This window comes from Mustela lutreola, chromosome 3, assembly GCF_030435805.1.
Source record: "Mustela lutreola isolate mMusLut2 chromosome 3, mMusLut2.pri, whole genome shotgun sequence".
NCBI lineage: Eukaryota > Metazoa > Chordata > Mammalia > Carnivora > Mustelidae > Mustela > Mustela lutreola.
In genome coordinates this window covers 199,112,956-199,132,814 of record NC_081292.1, presented here as the reverse complement: position 1 = coordinate 199,132,814, position 19,859 = coordinate 199,112,956, and the positions used below count along the sequence as shown (strand labels likewise).

At 44.3% G+C, this 19,859-nt stretch overlaps 1 protein-coding gene and 1 long non-coding RNA gene across 6 annotated transcripts in view; one reads left to right on the top strand and one right to left on the bottom strand.

Annotated features, from left to right (window-relative positions):
• Positions 1-19,859, top strand: part of SPATS2L (spermatogenesis associated serine rich 2 like) — a 167,039-nt gene that overhangs the window by 98,284 nt on the left and 48,896 nt on the right. For all 5 annotated transcript variants that reach the window (XM_059168478.1, XM_059168481.1, XM_059168480.1 and 2 more), the window contains 3 exons: positions 8,897-9,005; positions 12,835-12,884; positions 15,450-15,699. In XM_059168478.1, the coding sequence (XP_059024461.1) occupies positions 8,897-9,005; positions 12,835-12,884; positions 15,450-15,699 (409 nt within the window). The remainder of the gene's footprint in view (positions 1-8,896; positions 9,006-12,834; positions 12,885-15,449; positions 15,700-19,859) is intronic.
• Positions 12,670-14,569, bottom strand: LOC131827596 (uncharacterized). Its single transcript, XR_009352065.1, has 2 exons — positions 13,956-14,569; positions 12,670-13,788 (listed from the first exon to the last, which is right to left on the bottom strand). It is a non-coding gene; the product is annotated as an uncharacterized LOC131827596 (long non-coding RNA).

Sequence of the window (19,859 nt, the reverse complement as noted above, 5' to 3'; positions counted from 1 at the left end):
ATCCCAGGCCCCCAAGATCATGACCTGAGCAGATGCTGAATGGACTGAGGCATGCAGATGCCCCTGGAAGGTGTATTTTCCCTTTAAGGGGTCAGTTGGCAAGCAAGCGAAAGACATTCCCCTACCAGGAGGAAGAAACGGGTAGACCTTGCTCCTCAAGTTGCACACCACTGTATTAGTTTCCCTTTGTTGTAGCAAATCACCACAAATTTAGTAGCTTTCCATAGCACGGATGGATTATCTTCCATTTCTGGAAATCAGAAGTCCAAGTGGTTATTATTGGGCTAAAATCAAGATGTCAGCAAGGGCTGTGTTCCTCTCTGGAGGCTCTAGTTGCAGAATTTGTTTTCTTGCCTTTTCCAGCTTCTAAAAGCTGCATGCCTTGGTCATGGCCCCTTTCATCTTCAGACTTAGCAACGGCCGGTCAGGTCCGTTTCACGTTGCATCACTCTGACCATTGACTCTCTTCCCCCTCCTTCCACTTACAAGGATCCTGTGATCGTATTGGGACCACTGAGATAATCCAGGATAATCTCCCCATTTCAGTGTCATCTGACTAACAACCTTGATTCTGTGCAACCTTAATTTGTCATGTAACCTAACATATTCACAGGTTCTGGGGGACTGGGACACATATGTCTTGGGGGGCCATTATTATGCCTACCACATCCTTGGACAAGCAGCATCTGCATCACCTGGGAGCTTATTAGAAATGCAGAATTTGGGGCTCTGCCCCAAGCGTCTGAATTAGTTCTGCATTCTGATCAGATTCCTAGGTGACCTGAATGTACTTTAAAGTTTGAGAAGCCACAACTAGCCTATCTCTAACATCTTCTCTACTTTAAACTTCCCATGATCCTATGAAAATTGCATTTTTTCCACTTCCAAATCTTCATTATTCCTTCTAATCCTGGTTTCCTGCAAAAAAAAAAAAAAAAAAAAAAAAGTTAATTTTGATTTGTACCCCTGGTGTTAATTCCCCAAAAGTCAGCCAAGTAGAAAATGACAACACCTCATGCATATTTTTTTGCTGGCAGAAAGTAGATGTTAAAAAAGGCAATTAAATTATAGAATTACCCGGGATGCAGAGGTGCTGGTTTACAAAGAGTATTTTCTTCCTCAAGAAGATTCATAAGAGAAGCGCCTTCATTAGTGTGTAGATGATAGTAGTGGTCCAGCAAGTGAAGCAGAACGTACAGAGATGAGCTGTTTTTAAGGCATCTCCGAACGGCTCAGCATTTGAGAAATGTGACCAAAGCTGATTATAAAATTCCTTTCAAAGTTGCAGGAATGGCAAACCCATAAATAACTCTGGTTCTTGCTGATGTGAAAAGGAGGTTGCTGGCTGTTTGATTGCTGTCCTTATTGTAGGGGAGGAGATTAAGCTACAAGATTGCAAGCTCTTCAAGGCTAAGATGAGCCACATATAGTGCCTGGGACCTAGGACCTGGGACCTCCCATTTGGAGCTCGAATCCTTTTTAATACTGCCATACTTGGGCATCTGGGTGGCTCAGTCATTAAACATCTGCCTTCGGCTCAGGTCATGATCCTGGGGTCCTGGGATTGAGCCCCGCAATGGGCTCCCTGCTTGGTAGGAAGCCTCCTTCTCCCTCTCCCACAGCCCCTGCTTGTGTTCCCTTTCTCAATGTCTCTCTCTATCGAATAAATAAATAAAATCTTTAAAAATAAGTAAATAAAATACTGTCATACTTCATGCTGAATTTCAGAAATGCACTGGAAAAAAAAAAAATGAAACTGGGCTATTTCCATAGCCATCTTACTAGACTCCCTACTTCCTTCAGTTCATACCGTTGGTCATTCATCTACTCAACAAACATTTATGAATCATCTACTGAATGCCACCCATTGTTCTAGGCCCCCATAAACATGAAACAAAGGTCTCTCTCACTGACGAGCTCCTATCCCAGTGGGACACGTAGTCACATAAATAATGACACCAACACACGTGCAGGAAGAGGTACGTGAACCAGGCTCATGGGCCTTCTCCATTCTGTCCTTCACATCCTAACTGAATTTATCTGTAAAATCGTCCATTTCTCCCTTTGCCAACTGAATCAATTATTTGGCTTTATTCTTTTTATTTTCAGCCCTAGCTGCTTGTGTTGCAGCTAGGCACTTGCTGCTTACTCTAGAAAGTGAAACCCTCTTGAACTAGGGCAAATACAAGAGAGGTTATTAGAAAGGTCTGGTAGGGTCTCATGGGACTTCAAGAAAAGTTGAAGAAGCAGGAAGGCAGGACGTCAGGCAGCTCCAAAACAGCCCTCTTCATCTCCACTCTGTTCTCTCCCAGTGTCGAAGAGCCCAGACTCCCCAGGCTGACAATCTGATTAGCTCACTTGTCTTTTCTCCCAGGCCACTTCCTAACCCCTGTGATCATTATCACTACATCCTGATTGCTTCCTTCATATCACTCACTTAGCACGAGCTGCAATTATATACATTTTAAGTGTATACATTTCCGTGTCTTTTCCTCTATAGCTTTGTTGTGACCTTAACTATTTTGTTGCTACTGTATCCAGCCACTAGTACAGTGCCTGATCATAGAAGGCATTTAGTGAATCAGTAACGGAAGAAGGAGCAGGGGGTGGGGGTGCAAAAAGCACATGTTGTTAGTTACCCTCGAGATGGGCTTCCTTATGGTGCATCAGCTTGCAGGAGAGGGAGGGAATGAGGAGAGCCTTAGGTCCACTGACCGTTCAATGAGGCTGTGTGGGAAGTTTCTTAAGAAGAGAGGAAACCAAGTAAGTTTTGGCCATGACCCTGGCCAGATGTTCTTTCCATTTCAAAGACATGCCAGAGGGACCTTTCTTCTTCGTGGCCCAATGTAAATGTGCCAATGCTTTTAAAAATTTATTGAGCAGCTAATATATGCCAAATTCTATATCAAACACTTGACATGCATCATCTCTTTTCATTTTTATTGAGACCCTAGCAGGTAATATCCTCATTTTACAGCTACAAAACCAAATTTTAACAATTTAAGCAGTGCATCCAGGGTCCTAGAGCTAGCATGTAGCCGGGTCAAGAATAGACCATAGGTCTGTTCAATTCCAAAGCTCCCTCTGATATTTGGCTGTCTCCTCTGTAAAGTATTCCCCCCTCCTTGGGCAAAAGTTACTGTTTCTTTCTCTGCAGTACCCCAGCGTGATCATAAAGACAGCACGGGCTTGCTGTACACTTCCAGGTACAAACGGTTCTGCCCCACTGCTCCACTGTCCCTCTTAGGGCAGGAACTGTGTCCGGGTCCCCTGGGCATCCTCAGAGCCCGTGCCTTAGGGAGAGCTTAACCACTATCTGTCCCCTGGGCTGGCCTTTGGAATGATAGCCAATTACTGTGCTATTTCATATTTTTAAAATTTCACAAAATCCTATGAGTACCTAAAAGGAAATAAAATGATCAAGTCTCCTAAATAGCCTTCTCATCTCTGTTACTGAAATTTAGGTACATATTCTCCTCACCACAGTCGACTGACTCCCCGCTGCCCGCCCTGTTACTGTGGATGGTAAATGCAGAGTGGTGGGTAGGGCTAAACTTGCGGGCAGGATCTTCCTTTGACCCAAAACAGCAGCCGGATATTAGCTACAGGCTGGCATTCTCCCACTCAACAGAGAGTTGCTAAGTACCTACTAGGTGCCTTATCAGTCGGCCGGGGTGGGCGCACTGATTATGCAGAAAGGTCTGAGAGAACTCGTGCCCTCGTGTTGCTTACCGTCTAGTGACCACAGCACCGGCGCACTTAGGGCAGAGAGCAGAAGGTACCGGGTGTGAAGAGACGCCTACTGACTGAGAAGGGCTGCGGGATGTGAAAGGAGGTGGGGTCACTTCGGGCGGGGCTAGGAAAGGACTTCATGGGACACATGGCATTTCAGCTGGCCTCTACGATTTGGACAAGCAGAGGCCTCTCCTGTCAAGGGCAAAGCCGACAGCAGTGGGGGTGGGAGCTGATACTGGGCCGAGCCCGACCCAGCTTGGAAGCCCAGGTTGAATGCTACGTTGTAGAGCCACAGCTTTCCTCGTAAGAGAGGGGGAGGAACGGTGGTGATCACACTTGAGTGATGTAGTCTGATGGCAGCCTCGCAGCGAATTTGTGGGGGTGGGCGGCAGTGGAAGCAGAGAGAGCGGTTGTGTTATGTTTATTGGAGAATACTGGGTCTGCTTCACCGATCACAGAGCTGTGTAGTGCATTGAAAACCCTGGTCTGAGAACCATTTTTGAAACTCAGACATAGTCTAAGTGACTCATCAGTAAGCCAAGAAGAATTTCTAAGCAGTCATCCCAGACAGGCTCCGCGAATGCACACCGGGAGCGAGCCCATCGGACCGCTCTTAGCCCGGACCACTCCAGTCCAGGGGAGGTGGGCTCCGTGGGAAGCTGAAACCAAGCAGCGTCTGTGCAAGCCCCTGGGCCTAGCCTCCTGGAGCAGGCGGACCCCGGCGGGGCGCCGCGAGGCAGCCCGGGCCGAGCCTGCCCAGCCAGACAGAAAGCCCCCGGGAGAGCCCGGCAGGGGAGACGACCACGCGGAAGGGAAAATCCGAGCAACTGCGGAGGCGCAAAAGGCACATTTCTCAATGGCAAACTGAATTTGCCAAATCAGACTTAAATTAGGAGAAGCCCAGCAAGGGAGCAGGGGTTCGAGAGAGCGCAAGCGGTCGCTGAATGGGCCGCTGCCGCCTTCGCGGTCCCGACGCCCCCCCGGGCCCCCCCCCCCCCCGCAGCCCGCGCCGCCCGCCCCGCACCTCAGGGACAGCGGTGTCGCGGGCGGGACAACCCGGCAGGGACCCGGCGGGCGCGGCTCCAGCAGGGCCTTGGGTGCAGCGGCCGCGGCAGCCACACCGGCTTGGGCTGTGGCAGCGAAGCAGAGGCCGCGCGTGTGCAGCCGCGCCAGAAACGGGCTCTGCGAAACAGGCGCTGCGGGCTCGAGTTGTGTGAGCTCCCGGGATGCGAACCCCCGGGAGTCGCGCGTTCACTGATCCGCTCCTCCGGGAGCTTCATTTCCAAACGCAGAGGCAGCCTCTCGTGCAGCCTCTCCGTAACCCACTCCTTCTTCTGGAGCTACTTCACCATGAGGTCTTGTTTAGATGGAAATGCTCGGACCCCTTCTCACGCCTCCTGCATCATGCACAGTGACACCCCGAGGTGCTTGTATTTTTACACGCACACAGGAGCACACAGGATTTCTCCATCTTTCCCAAAAATGTCTTCATTGGAAAATAGAGGTCGTGGATTTATAAAGAGGAAGGTGGAAAGACAATAGTACTGTCTTCCCATTACCCAAGCCCTGTGATGAAAGCAAACAGAGCTTGGCGCAGAAATTCAATAGAATTCAACATCGCTGTGGAATGCCTAAGGATAGGCAGAAATCCTTTTTTCTTTTCTTTTTTCTGTTTCTTTAACAGGACATTCTTGTCTTAGGGATCTTCCTCTGAGGACTGTAGGCAATATTCATAGTTAGATTTGATATCAGAACTCAGTTATTGGCAATTTTCTTAGGATATGTTTAGAGTTGGAATATATAAAATGACAAGGATAGATGTTTTCTATATCTGACTGTGATTATTATTTTTTATTCCTTTTAAAGAGGAATAGGCAAGACTTGTATAAATGCCTAAAAAAGAACTGTCTCCATATGCTATGGTTTGTGTATTGTGCTTCACCTTAACATAATAAAATGTGTTTTGCAGAGGAGAGACTGGAGGCAAGGACAGCAGTCCCTTTATGTTTATTCCATAATTCTGGGTCTTTACGATCACACAATTGTACAGGTAGATTGAAAACTTTGATCTAATGTAATTATAATGCAATTAATGGAATTAATAACTGATCGTTGCATTATATAGAAGGGTATGGGTGATAAAGTAATGATAATGATAATTATTAAGAAATTTTAGATAATGCTAACCAACCTTGAAACGCTTGAAATGCTAGAATTTTATTTAAAAGAACTCCGGGGGCGCCTGGGTGGCTCAGTCGGTTAAGCGTCTGACTCTTGATTTCAGCTCAAGTCATGTTCTCAGGGTCCTGAGATCCAGCCCTACCCAAGTCAGGCCCCACACTCTGCACAGCGTCTGCTTAAGACTCTCTGTCCCTCTGCCAAATAAATACATCTTTTTAAAAAATAAAAAATAAATAAAAGAACTACATTAGAGGGGTAAATGTAGTGTTCATACATAACTCCAACGGACTAGGAACTACTAGGTCAATTGTATCTGTTATTGGACACACACTATTAGTGACTTTCCTTGGCTGGATGAAGGTGTTTTTGTTCTTGTTTTTCTCTCAGGTTCTCATTAAAAAAGAGACAGAGAAATGGGGAGATATGAGTCAAAGAGCACAAACTTCCAGTTATAAGGATACCAAGTTGTGGGGACCTAAAGTACAATGTGGTGATTATAGCTAATAATGTTCTATGATATACTTGAAAGTTGTGGAGAGTAGATCTTAAATGTCCTCACTACAAAAAAGAAATGGTGATTATGTGACAGAATAGAGGTGTTAGCTAATACTGTGTTGCTAATCATCTCTCAGGATATAAATTAGTAAATCAATGTACTGAATACCTTAACTTACACAATTAGAGAGAAATAGAGTGAGAAAGCTATTTTTCTAACCCAATGAAGAAGAAAGGGATGGTTGGGTGCCTGGGTGGCTCAGTTGGTTAAGCAACTGCATTGGGCTCAGGTCATGATCCCAGGGTCCTGGGATTGAGTCTCACATGGGCTCCCGGCTCAGGCAAGGAGCCTGCTTCTCTGACCCTCTCCTCTCTCATGTTCTCTCTCACTCTCTCTCTCTCTCTCAAATAAATAAATAAAATATTTTTTAAAAAAAGAAAAGAAAAGAAAGAATGGTTGAGGGATGCCCATAAGACCTAAATCCTTTGCATGGCCTTGTAGGCCCTGCAGGATTTAGCCCCTGCCCACAACTGGCCTCATCCTCTGTTATGAAAGCCTCAACCACAGCCACCCACCTCCCTCCCCTCCAGCTACTCCTTCCTCATCTGGGACTCTGTCCTCAGTCATGCTGTTCCCTCTACCTAAAATGCTTTTCCCCTTACCTCCTACCCGTCTCTTCTTACTTGTCTTTCAGATGTTAGCATGCATATGTAATGTCAAGTCACCCTGTTATATGACAGTATGGCATTAATCACAATGTAGAAGTATGTATTCACTTGTGTGATCATTTGATCAATGTATACATCCCTCTTTAGTCTCTAAGCTCCAGGAAGCTTGGTGCCTTGTCATACAATAGGCGTTCAAAAAAATATTCACTGAATGGATCTTTAAAGAGGGAAAGGAGAAAAAGTGAGAAAGAACTTATATCTGAAGAAGTTAGCTTTTTTAATGTGTAAGCTAAAAAGCTAAGAATCCTAAAAGGTGAGAACAGAAAAAAAAATTAAAGGAATCTTGAGTCACATACATACAAATATTAGAGTCCTCAGTAAAACCCACATGTGGCATTTATGAATGTCAAGTTTCAAAACCAGTTTTCTGATCAGTAGTGTCAGACCTCTCTTAAGTTAGATACTCATAGCTTGTGCTGTTTGCTCGTAATAATCTAAATACTCCTGTGTACAGATCTGTGTGAAAGAGGCTGCCCGTTTTCTGACGTAATTAGAAAACAGGCTACGCTGCTTAACCAAACGTTCTGGTCACTAGAGTCACACTGCACATATCATACCCATATAATCCATCACTCCTGGATTTGATTACAGTAAACTGTATGTAATTCCAAAGCCCCATTAGCCACACTTGAACCATTGATGAAAACATGTCAGGATTCTGCAGCCCTTTCGTGATCACTGTTATGGATACCACATGACCTTGGCACAACGCAGACTCTAGAATCTATCACTAGAAGCTAAGGAAATCCCCACCATAGAAAACTGGGTGAGGGGGTGCCTGGGTGGCTCAGTCGTTAAGCACCTGCCTTTGGCCTAGGTCATGATCCTGGGATCCCGAGATTGAGCCCTGGGATCCTGGGATAGAGCCCCTGGTAAGACTCCCTGCTCAGCAGGAAGCCTGCTTCTCCCTCTCCCACTCCCCCTGCTTATGTTCCCTCCCTCGCTGTCTCTCTGTGTCGAATAAAAAGAAAAGAAAGCTGGGTGAGCTAAGTTTTGCTCAAATAAGTAGTGCATCCTGTAATAATTCCAAGTTCTGTGGGATAGAGGTCAACCAGTTCTGTTAGTAAAGAACATGTGCTAAATTTGATTAAGAAATACATCTGGCCATTAAAATTTTATTATCAACTTAACCTGTGGAAATCCTTAGCCCTCATATAGGTATTTACTTTTACAATGTTTTGAATGTTTGATTTTCAGAAATGTGCTAAGCTTGCCATTTCAAAAGTACAATGCCCCACGTTTTTATATCTCTGTAAACATTGGTGGAGTTTTACAACACACTTATGTGAGCCTTGAGATGACTGTTTCCACTGTGCAGATAAGAGAAGCTGAGGCATGAGGCTGCTTCTGTCCGTTTTCCAAAGATAGCCCCTGAGCCAGTGGAGAGGAGGGCCGGAGACAGAAAACAATCTGTGTCTTCACTGAAAACACATCTTGTACGCATCTGTAGTCTTGGGGGTGGGCTGGGGTGGGTGAGCTGGGGGCAAGGCGGATCGCAAGACCAGAGCTGGCTTTTCACACTTACTACTACAGTCCCCACAAGGAGCTCTTTGTGAAAATGTGTACATAAATAAAAAGGGTATCGAGGTGATTACTAGGATGAATCTTCACTGGTCTGAAATGCCCGAGTCCGCCTAATGGCACGAAGAGAGACCAGTTGGCTTTGCAAGGCCTTTCTAACAGTTACAGTTCTATCCCAATGAGAGATTCATGGGTGAACGATATTTAAAGTGTTTATCTTTCTTTTTCTTTATAGATCTATGCAGTTCGATCAGTTGTTCCCAACAAAAGCAATAATGAAATCGTCCTGGTGCTACAACAGTTTGATTTTAACGTAGATAAAGCAGTGCAAGCCTTCGTGGATGGTAAGTCTGCGTGACCCCTAACTCTTCTGTGTCTTCTCAATGCATTGAATTTTTTCCCCCAAATGCATTGAATAACAATTCGTTCCTAATATTTTAATTCTCATAAAAATATGCAAAGCTTTTTTTTTAAGATTTTATTTATTTATTTATTTGTTTGTTTGACAGACAGAGATCACAAGGAGGCAGAGAGGCAGAGAGAGAGAGAGAGAGAGTAGGAAGCAGGCTCCCCACTGAGCAGAGAGCCCGATGTGGGTCTCGATCCCAAGACCCTAAGATCATGACCTGAGCCGAAGGCAGAGGCTTAACCCACTGAGCCACCCAGGCACTCCCAAAATATGCTAAGGTCTAAAAACACATCTACATACTCAGTAAGAGCAGGATTTGGGGTTTCTTTTCCCTTCATTAAAAAAAAAAGAAGAAGAAGAAGATTGTAGCTAGTTTCCAAAAGCTACCTGTTATAATGATATTAATTCCATCATCCACCAGTCTTTCCAGTTTGTTATAAACATGTCCTTTACTTGATGGTGTCCTTGTTCATGGAGAGTAATGCACTTCCGGATCGGGAAGGCCTCCTCAACTCCTCAGCCAGCACAGTTCTCCACAGCCTGATTGACTGCTGTCCTTGCACTTGATGCTTACACAGTCTGAGAGGAATGGTTTATTCTGTAATATCCTTCGTTTTTTATTTGAGATTGCCTACTTAATTGGAATATCTATTCATCTTATCAACCTATAGAACCTTTGTGCTGTCTAAAAGTGACATTATTGAATCTAAAGTCTCAGGAATATGTTTATCTTATAATCTTGTGACCTCCTCCCTTATATTTTCTGCAAATTATGGGGAAATTTTCCTCTCCTCTTTGAGCACGTTCCATTTATGAACAAAGATCTCCTGCTTGTCCTTCGTTACCATATGTCTTCCATTCTGGTGTTAGTTTCTCTGTCATAAATATGGACCAGCTAAACATATCTGATAAATGAGGTCAGGGAAGACCCGTCAGTCCATTTCTCAGGTATATCCTGCTTATACTTGATTTGTTAAGGATGGCTTGATTTACTTATTTTCCTAGGAATAGAATAATTTTCCCAAGGTTTACAAGACATTTCAGGCAAGATCCTGATACACTCTCACATTCTGATATCCACAATCAAGGTTTAGGGTCCCAGTTGAATTTAAAAATGATTGTCATTCAAAGTAGACCTGCAGGTAGACCCATAGTGAGTAAATTTTCTGTTTTTTTTTTTTTTTTCTGCCTCATGAACGAGCAGATACAGAATTTTGAGTCGTAAGGAACAAATAGTAGAGAATCTGATATTCACTTAATTTGTAGCATTTGGCGCAGTTTGTCTCAAGAAAAAAATTTTTGGAAATCTGCACATCCTGGCTCCAATAAACTCTCAAGATTCACTTGCCAACATCACTTGCATGGAAAAAAGCTTTAGGAAAGGAAAAAGGTTATTATCCCCATTCCTCCCCACCCTCACTTGGATTGAAGCCCCCACATTCCCCATCATGAAAGTTTTTATTACAAAGTGGCCCTGATGAAACACACAGATGCCCAGGAACTGAAAGAAAGTCATCAGATCCATTTGTATCTAAGTAATGCACCTTGCTTGTCCTTGAAATTGTCACCTCATCAGTGTTGAGATCTCGTTACAGTAACTCATTGATTGCTGAGAAACCTCGTATCACTTTGGTTGGGGACCAGTTGGGAAACTTGTTTAAAAACCACTGATATTCAAAAATATTTGTTAGGAATCACTAATGAGGCATATTAAAAGCACTGTTTCCAAGTGGCTTCAAAAGCTCTGAGCAGTTTCAGTATAATTAAAATTTAGTAATAACGGTTTCAAAATTTGCTGTGAACATGAGTATTTCTCCTTCAGAATTACTGTCTAAAAGCTCATTGTCCAAATTGCAAACAGAATTTATGTCAAAATAGGAAAATTCGGGGAATAATTGAATATTGCACTTCAAGCAGTAAATAACTCACCTCCTTTCTCTGATTAAAAAGAACAGTACTTGACACTTTCTTAAAATTTAATTTTATTTGGAAAACTGAAATGTAGCTGTAAGTAAGAACTACCCTAATGATTATTAGCCTGGATTGACTAACCAAGAAGCCTAATGAAAGTGACTTTCCTTTTCCAAAAGGAAAATATGGTGAAACATTAATTCTCTGGGCAAATGAGAGAGAGACCAGCTCAGTTAATAAAAAGTCTGAATTATAGCTTACTTTTAAGTGCCGTCGTATTATTTCAAGTACATGTAACTCAGAAAGCCTAAGAGGGGCATTGAATTGGAAACTTTGAATAGATAGGAATAATTAGCCTGTTTAAACATTAGTCAAAGCAATATGGCCTTCTGCTTATCTAACAGTGACAGTGGACTCAATAATTGGGACTCTACTAATTTGAAATTTTGTTATAAAGACCAGCCTGAAGTTCATCTTTGTTTAGCCAACACACTCATCGTAGAGAACTATTAGTATAATGAGATTGTACGAGAAGGCTTAAAATTGTTAAAAGAATACATTTAGGGGCGCCTGGGTGGCTCAGTGGGTTAAAGCCTCTGCCTTCGGCTCAGGTCATGATCTCAGGGTCCTGGGATCGAGCCCTGCATCGGGCTCTCTGTTCAGCGGGGAGCCTGCTTCCTTCTCTCTCTCTGCCTGCTTGTGATCTCTCTCTGTCAAATAAATAAAATTTAAAAAAAATTTTTTAAAAAAAAGAATTCATTTAAGAGCTACTCTTTTAGAAGCACCTATTTAGGGGCGCCTGGGTGGCTCAGTGGGTTAAGCCTCTGCCTTCGGCTCAGGTCATGATCTCAGGATCCTGGGATCAAGCCCTGCATCAGGCTCTCTGCTCAGGAGTGAGCCTGCTCCCCCCCCCCCGCCTTTCTCTACCTGCCTCTCTGCTTCCTTGTGATCTCTATCATATAAATAAATAAAATCTTAAAAAAAAAAAAAAAGAAGTACCTATTTATATGAAAACAACCCATGTACCCATTACCAATAACTCAATAACTTAGTGTTGAAATGACGCCCCGCCCAATTGGAATGAGTGGAGAATTCGTTAGGCCATGTGGAGACAGTGACCATAGCTGATCAGTCTTTTAAAATATTTTACAACTTAATCAGGTTAGGCTTTTCCTCTCTGAGCCTGTGCATGGCCACATAGGTATGTGAACGTAAGTTTCACATATGAAAGTGAAAACCTGGAATCAGCTTGTCATTCGACGAACTACTTTTTTGTTTCCAGGTGGAAGCCTGCCTTCGGAAGAGCCCGTTCCGTACCTTTGCGAGGTGACAAGCGTGAAACTAACATCAGATAGTCAGTCTTTCCTCTTTACCGAGCTGCAAACTGGGACTGTAGTGGGTGAAAGGCAGGGAAAGGGCAGGAAGGGCCACACAAGAAGCTTCGATTCACTTGGTTAATAATATTCCAAATCCCATGTTTGGTCTGGAAGATTACAGGTATTTTGATTCATATATCAAACAGAACAATTTTAATTCCACCTATGGCAACACAGCTGACAGAACATTCTCGATATATATTTCATTTTCTGTAAGACAACATAATGATACAAAGGTAAGCTTCATGTAGTGAGGCTTTAATACTTTGATAAAACCAACATCATGCAGTGAATTAAATGAAAATCTGGAAATAAAAAATGAAACTGGCATTTTTATTAAGGTAGGATGTATCAAAACAAATTGAAAAGCCAAAAAAAAAAAAAAAAAAATCGCTGCCAGGATGGAAAGACAGAGGTGAATTTTGTGCGGTGATTTATTATGTGAATCCGTGTTGAAGGTTCTTTGTCTTTGTCTAGGCAGTGCAGTCCAAGTTCTAAAAGAATGGAATATGACGGGGAAAAAGAAGGTAAGATGAATATCGATTGTAAATTAATAACATCTCTAGTCAAAACCTTCATGGTGGTTACCATTTAAACAAGGTTACCAATTTCATGCCTCTTCCAAAAAGGTTGATAATGTATAAACAGAAGGTTTGCAATTTGCAGGCTCTCCTCAGTTACCAGCCAGCCTCACTGCTAATGCCCTTGCTTCCTGTTCGAGTGTTTTGAACCACCAGGTGTGCCGTGGAAGTCCCCGACTTCTTTTTTCAAGTATTAAGGGGAGCCCAGACGGGGAATTCAAAGGATTCAAGACGTTAACTTGCCTGAACATATTCCATAGCACAAAGGAAAAAATTAGGGAGTGTTTTAAAGATACTTAAAAAGCTCTAAATATATTTTCTCATGCTCTCCCAAATGTAAGAATCTGTCCAAGGCTACCCTGAGATACATTTTTTTTTCTTTTTTGCCGAGTTCTAAATTTGATCTTTAACAAAAGAAGAAGAAAGAACATACCTTGAAGTCATAGTGAGTTAGGGACCTGTTTTCCCTTCTGGAAAAAGCCTTTCTTCGAGAGCACAGATAAGGAGGTTTTATTCTGCCCACTTCGGGTCCTTTTGCTCCCCTGGCTAGTCACAAGGAGTGGGGCTTCGGGACGCACATGAGATGTGCCCGGGAACCCCGTGGCCCTCGGGGTCCAGCACGGGCCCGCCTGATCTGTGAGCATCTGTAGAAGCACACCAGCTCCCATATGGTGTGCCACCCTTGTTTGGGGCCTGCGACCTGCTGGATGACTTTCACAAAAAGTCCTATTCTCCTTCCAAAGTAGCTGCTCCCCCCACGCCCGTTATTTCGCAGTCGGGCCTTGTGTTTTGGGTATCCCACAATATAACAGGCCAGCCCAGCCTTCCCCACCAAGGGAAGATCGCACGCCTGCAAAACAGGTTGTAAGCAAACAGAAAGCAATATTACTTTCCTAAAATCTTGAGATGACTGAAATTACCCTTCCTCTTTCTTTCACCCCCTAGATTGATGGAAATAGGAAGAATTACTAGATATTTTTTTCTTTCCTTTTATTTTTATTTATTTATTTTTTTTACCTTCTTGAGTCAGCCCCTTTGACAATCTCTGCTTAACTCCATTCATGGCTTCCCTGAAGTCTGTGCCAGGTGACGATTCGCAAGTGATAGAAAGGCAATATTGACACGTCTGTGGAAACATGCCGGATGTGTGGTTGAGGTATCGAGTTTCTCTGACGTGAATCGGGGAGCAGCAGCCGTAGAGTCCGCATCTTAGAGGCTCATTGAGAAAATGGTCTCCCTGGCCCAGCAGACTCGGAGCCTGGGTGGGAATTTGGGCGGCCAGCCCTCCCCTTCATCCTGGGAATGGCTTCTCTGGGCTGGAGGAGCCCTCCCTCGGGGCTGTGATTGTGGTTTCAAAGGGAAAGAAGAGGAGCTGGGAGGAGAATTAAGAGAAAACTGTTCCCTTTTATTTTTTTCCTTTCATATGTGCTGGAGAACAAAGCCAGGCTGGTGTCCAGCGGGGAGCTCCTGCTGCAGCGGGGTGGGGACAGGGGTCTGGGCTGAGGGGTCAGGCCTGAATGTTAACTCCACGGAGCCCCCTGTGGGTACAGAACCGAAGTCAAGGAAAGCGTTCCACGGAATTGGGAACATCTTCTTAATTTCCTCTATGTTATTATATATTGACCATTAGGGCATTTTAGGAGAGGGACAGCAAAACCTGCCCTATCGTGATCACCAGGGTCCAAAACGATTTTGATGGCCTAAGATGCAGGATTGGGTGTAAAGTGAGGCCTGGTCATGCTGTTTGATTAGCCCTGAGAGGTCCAGGATTCCAGCTGCGCAGTCCAAACCCAGGGTGGACGCAGAGCATTTTGCCCTGACTTTATCGCAGTTGGGTGCCTCCTTTGAAATACTCCCGGGATGACCATGGGACCCATGGCCGCCTTGCGCCCCGTGCCCTAGGGCAGCACTTCCAGGAATCCCCTGGCTGATCCGGGCTTAGCTCAGAGACCCAACTTGGACTTTGGGACATGCCTTCCACTTCCTCATTTTGCAAGGCCTTGTGGCCTTTTTCGTACTGATTGTCCCCCTCGAGCTCCTGTCCTCCCTCAGACCACCAGCGCCCTAGAGTCCTCCTTGCCGCCCACCTGGCGCCATCATCTCTGTAAGGAACGGGAGCGCTTCTCCAGTGGCGCGCCGTCTCAATTCAGGCTATTTCAAAGCAGTTCTCACAAGGTTCGACTGTATTCCCCTTCACATACATCAGGCTTCGGTTTGCTCAAATAATATTTCGGCTTTTACGCCATTCCCTGCTGTTTTTCCCTTCTAGGGGAATTTCTTTTGTTTACTGGGTCCATGAGTTAAAAGTTTACACAACTTACTGTGAGGGGGAAAAAAAGAGATTTATGTCTACATGGGTGGTCAGTAAAGACGTAGGTGTTTCCCCACATTCGATTAGAAGGGCCAGAGAGCAAATAAGTTAACACATTTTATTTTGATCTCTCAGGTTCACCTTCTAACTCAAGGGCCTGAGCAGAATAATATTAACTTCTCATTTGTTTCTCGTTCTAGAACAACAAAAGAAAAAGAAGCAAGTCCAAGCAGCATCAAGGCAATAAAGATGCTACGAAGGACAAGGCAGAGAGGCCCGAGGCCGGGCCCCCGCAGCCGCTGCCGCCCCAGATACAAAACGGCCACGTGAGTGGCTGTGAGAAAGACAGCTCGTCCACAGATTCCGCCAGCGAAAAGCCAGTCCTTGTCCCTCGTGAGAAAAAGATCTCGATACTCGAGGAACCTTCAAAGGCACTCCGCGGGGTCACAGGTCAGTAATTCTTATATAAAGTTGCTTAGGAAGACACAGAAGAGAAGGAGGCAGAGGGAAGCCACAGAGGCAGTGGTGGCCGCTATGATACTGTTGGAAGAGAAAGGGCTTCCTTCCAACAAGGACTCAAACGTCTTCTGCGGGAACAGGGTCGGGGGGTGTTAGGGGCCGAAGGAGAAAGCTCAGTGTAGCCCTGCACTAAATCAAAGGATAATTTTGGCCAAAGAACATAGTTCTAGTCTATATTAGGGTCATCAGGAAAACAGAAATCTCAGTTAAAAGAATTTTCTTTCAAGAACCTTTGCTGGGATAAGGGAGGAATAATTGATGATAACAACAAATGTTATTAAAGGTTAGATCAAATTATTTTAACTGCTGGTATTTCGTATTACGCAAGAGAACGTAATCTTCCAGGGTATTAGAATCTGGAATGTTAATTATTTGTGCTAGAGCTATATCTCAATTAATCTACAAAAGGCTACTTTTTAATCAAATTATGACCTTGGGTGCATCATTTCATCTCTAGTGTCCCATTTCCTTTCTGTAAAATAAGGACACCATCCCAGAATGTACTAGATCAGTGGTCTCAGCACTAACAGAATGCTCCACTTTTATAACAAATCCTAAAATAAAAATCAGAGATAATGTTGTCTATCTAGAAATGGAACTTCAGTAAAGCAAAAAATATAAGAAATCAGGAACAGCTAAACTAGAGGACTTTTATAAAATGGTCAGATATTCACACCCACTTAAAATGAATCACTTTGCACTTAAAATAAAACAATGGTCAATGGGACATTGTGGACACTAGTTTTGTTTTGTTTTTTTTTTTTTTTTTGATATTTGACACGTGAAGCAAGAACAAAATAAACATGTTTGTATACAGACCTAGAATCACTCCGAAAGCAGCTACTACAAAGGCAGGCTGACGCGGGGACGCTGGTTGTCAAGTCAGATTCCATGACCACACGTGTCATTGGCTGTGAGACTTTCCAGACAGTGCAAAGCTTTTGGTCAGTTCCACACACCGTAAAGTACAGTTTTTTCTTAATTTACCCCATATTAAATCCTGGAAATCCATAGGAGGATTGTACAAAAACTACTTTGTGTGTATATATAAAGCATCCAAGAGGACCTGAGAAACCCATCGGGACACGAGGCGATGCTTTATTGTGCAGGATTCCTGTGACAGTAAGTTACTGAACTATAGGTGTAGGCCCCTCCCCCACCCACACATTTTTTTAAAAATGCCTCCTAATTCCAAACGCCTGGCAGGTCCCCTAGCCAGGACCCCACCACCGGGTAATCCCTACAGTCCGTCTTCTAGTTACAGAATCTTTCACTGATGGACTCAGAGACTCTCCAGACTCCTTTTCCAGGCTAAGCCCTGTGCTGTTCTGCCCTGGAAATTCCCGGAAGGATATGATACGCTTGAGGCCCTGAGGGAGTCGCTTTCTGTTATTCCCGAAGAGAGGACCGAGTTTACAGTTTGGGGAGGAGAGGGGCTAGCTGCATCTGTGAGTGATCCGGGAAAGCTTCGGTGGGCATCATGGTTATTGAAGGATCCGTAGCCTCGAGGTGGTAGAGGGCTTTGGAGGGTTAAAACGAAGTAGAAAGGACAGGACTCCACATCCTCTGCGGTCTGTGGGGCAGTACTATCCTCTCGGATCAGCCAACAATGATCAAGAGGGGCCCTGCCAGGAAGAACTGAGTCCGGCAAGAGACAAAGGCAAACAGACCATCTCACGCTGACAGGCACCAAACCGGGGCTCCGGTGGGGAAGCATTAAATAACTCACGGGCCGTGTAACAACGCTAGGGTGTTTGTAGTTTGCTCAACAAGCACTGATTTTCTTCCACAAACACATTGCCTATCTCGATAGACAGCGAGCAGTAAATCAGGAGAGCCTCCCAGAACTGCGCTCCCTTAAAACCAAACAAACAACAACAGCTCATTTCCATTTGGAATCTCAATTTTCCAGGAATTCTTAAATTCAGTTTTTACCAGGCCTACGGTTTTGAGAATGTTTTGATTTATAGTAAGGGCAGGAGAAAGAAATGAAATAATTGGGTGGCAGATTCCCAGCCTGGCTTGTTACTGCTTTCCTATGAATTACTTTCAAAATCTAATTACTCAAGTTGCCATTTTGATATCAATCACAGACTAAAAGCCTAGCACGTATATTCGTTTATTTACTTATAATTTATACCTTCTTTTCTAAAACAATTTCGGTAGCTCTGTCAAGTATATGGCATTAGGACAAATTCAATATTGAAGCGCTTCATGTCACAGTGGTTAGCTGCCTTGAAAGTTAAGTATGCACGAGAGGAGTTCTCTGTATGAGGCGGCTTTTGTCGACTCTCACATGAAACTTTCTGTGAAGCCTCCTTTACTGCACAAAAAGCCATCTCAGGATCCTTTTGGTTTTGTTAGGTTCGGCACAAAGGTGTTGAAGTACGTCAGTATTACCAGTTAATGTTGCTGGTTCAGTACAAATCCATGCATCACGTCAATTTTCTTGTTAAAGAATAAATGATGATCTTGGAAGGTCATTAGATATTTTTGCAAAAGGAAGGGAGTCCTGGTTGACCATGAACTCATCAATGGCTCACGTGCTATGATCATACATTTAAAAGTGAGTTTGTAACTGGTTAGGTTTTCCTTCGCAAAGACAGTGGTGCGGTTTTGAAATGTGCATCCCAAGGCCTCGAACCAGGTATTTCACAGACGAGTGTTAGGTCTTGGACGGTCTGCAGCCTATTATGAGCAGAGCCTTGGAACTGGAAAGGTGGGCAGTGACCCTTTAACACCATCCCCTCACTGAACTGGAGGAAGCCGAAGCCCCCTACCCACGCCCCCGCCCTGGGTTGAGAAGACAAGAAGAGAACCCACACCCCCTGGGGTAACTCCTACTGCTTTGCAAAAGCCTGACTCAGGTCTGTGCGATTTAATGCATGCATTGGAGAACTACCGCTGAAACCACGGGCTTCCTGACTCCAAAAAGATGTATAATTGAAAAATTAGGAAAAAGGGATCATAACAAAGCCATATAATGATATTCTGTACTTGAGTGGGTTCGAAGTATGAGCGGAAAAGAAATCTCCAGGCTGCTTGGCAGCGGAGCGTTTATCAATCTCTCCAATAATGAAACTGGCTCAGGGAAGCTTGCCCCGACTGCCCAGCTGAGCGGCGGGCTGTGAACACGTGCAACACATGTTTTATCTTTTTATAACACCTTGACACTCAAGATCCCTCTCTTTTTAAAAAATTTTAAACAGAATCATTTTCTGGGAGGGGAGAAGTGAGCTCGAAGATGTATCCAGGTGGTCCAGGGGTGTTGGTGTGACTTCCTACATGAAAACCCGCCACCGAAAGCATCATCGTTTCGGGCTGTAAATATAGCACTGTCGTGTGGGACAACGCTGCCTGTCAGCCTGTGGCTTGCAAGTTTGGGAGCTTGATTTAAACTTAGTACAAAATTACTTCTTTAAGCCATGGAGTAGTTTTTTTCCTGTATTTCAGAATTTTTAATAACAGCTCAAATTAGATCTTTTACATAATCCAATCAAGATCATTCTGCGTCCAAGTACAGAGTCAGGCAAGGAGCAGATTAAGATTTATTTTTACCAAAAGTAATGCCAAGGATCATTTTTAATCCCGAGGCCCATCTAAATGTCTAAAGCACATTATGACTTTAGGGGCTCGAATTTCCTAAGTATACTTCCTGCTCTACTTTCCCCAAGGCTCCGGTTGCTGAGATATTTAAGTGCTTATCACCGTGTAGGCCTGAACAGGATTTGGGATTTCTCTGTCACCCTCTTCCCACTGGACACAATTCCCACTGAATAGGAAAGGAGCAAGATTATGGGCCACCAGCTGGCTCCAGTGACAGAAACTTCGGGGGCAGGGCTTTCCTTGGCGATAGCCTGTCTTGCTGGCTGGCCTGCTTCCTTTATGTCCCCTCATCTCGGGAAGCGTCCCAAGCTCCCCTGTTACTTGTTACCTGTCTCCAATAGAAGGCTCCACGCTGTGTTCACTGACCTCCGCAACCCGGGAGGTTTGTATCCAAGACCAGGAGCAGCCCTGTCGTTTTTGCCGGGACAAGGCGGATTCTCTGTTTTGCTGTGGGCCTGGCGCAGAACTGCTTTCTCATTCTCAGA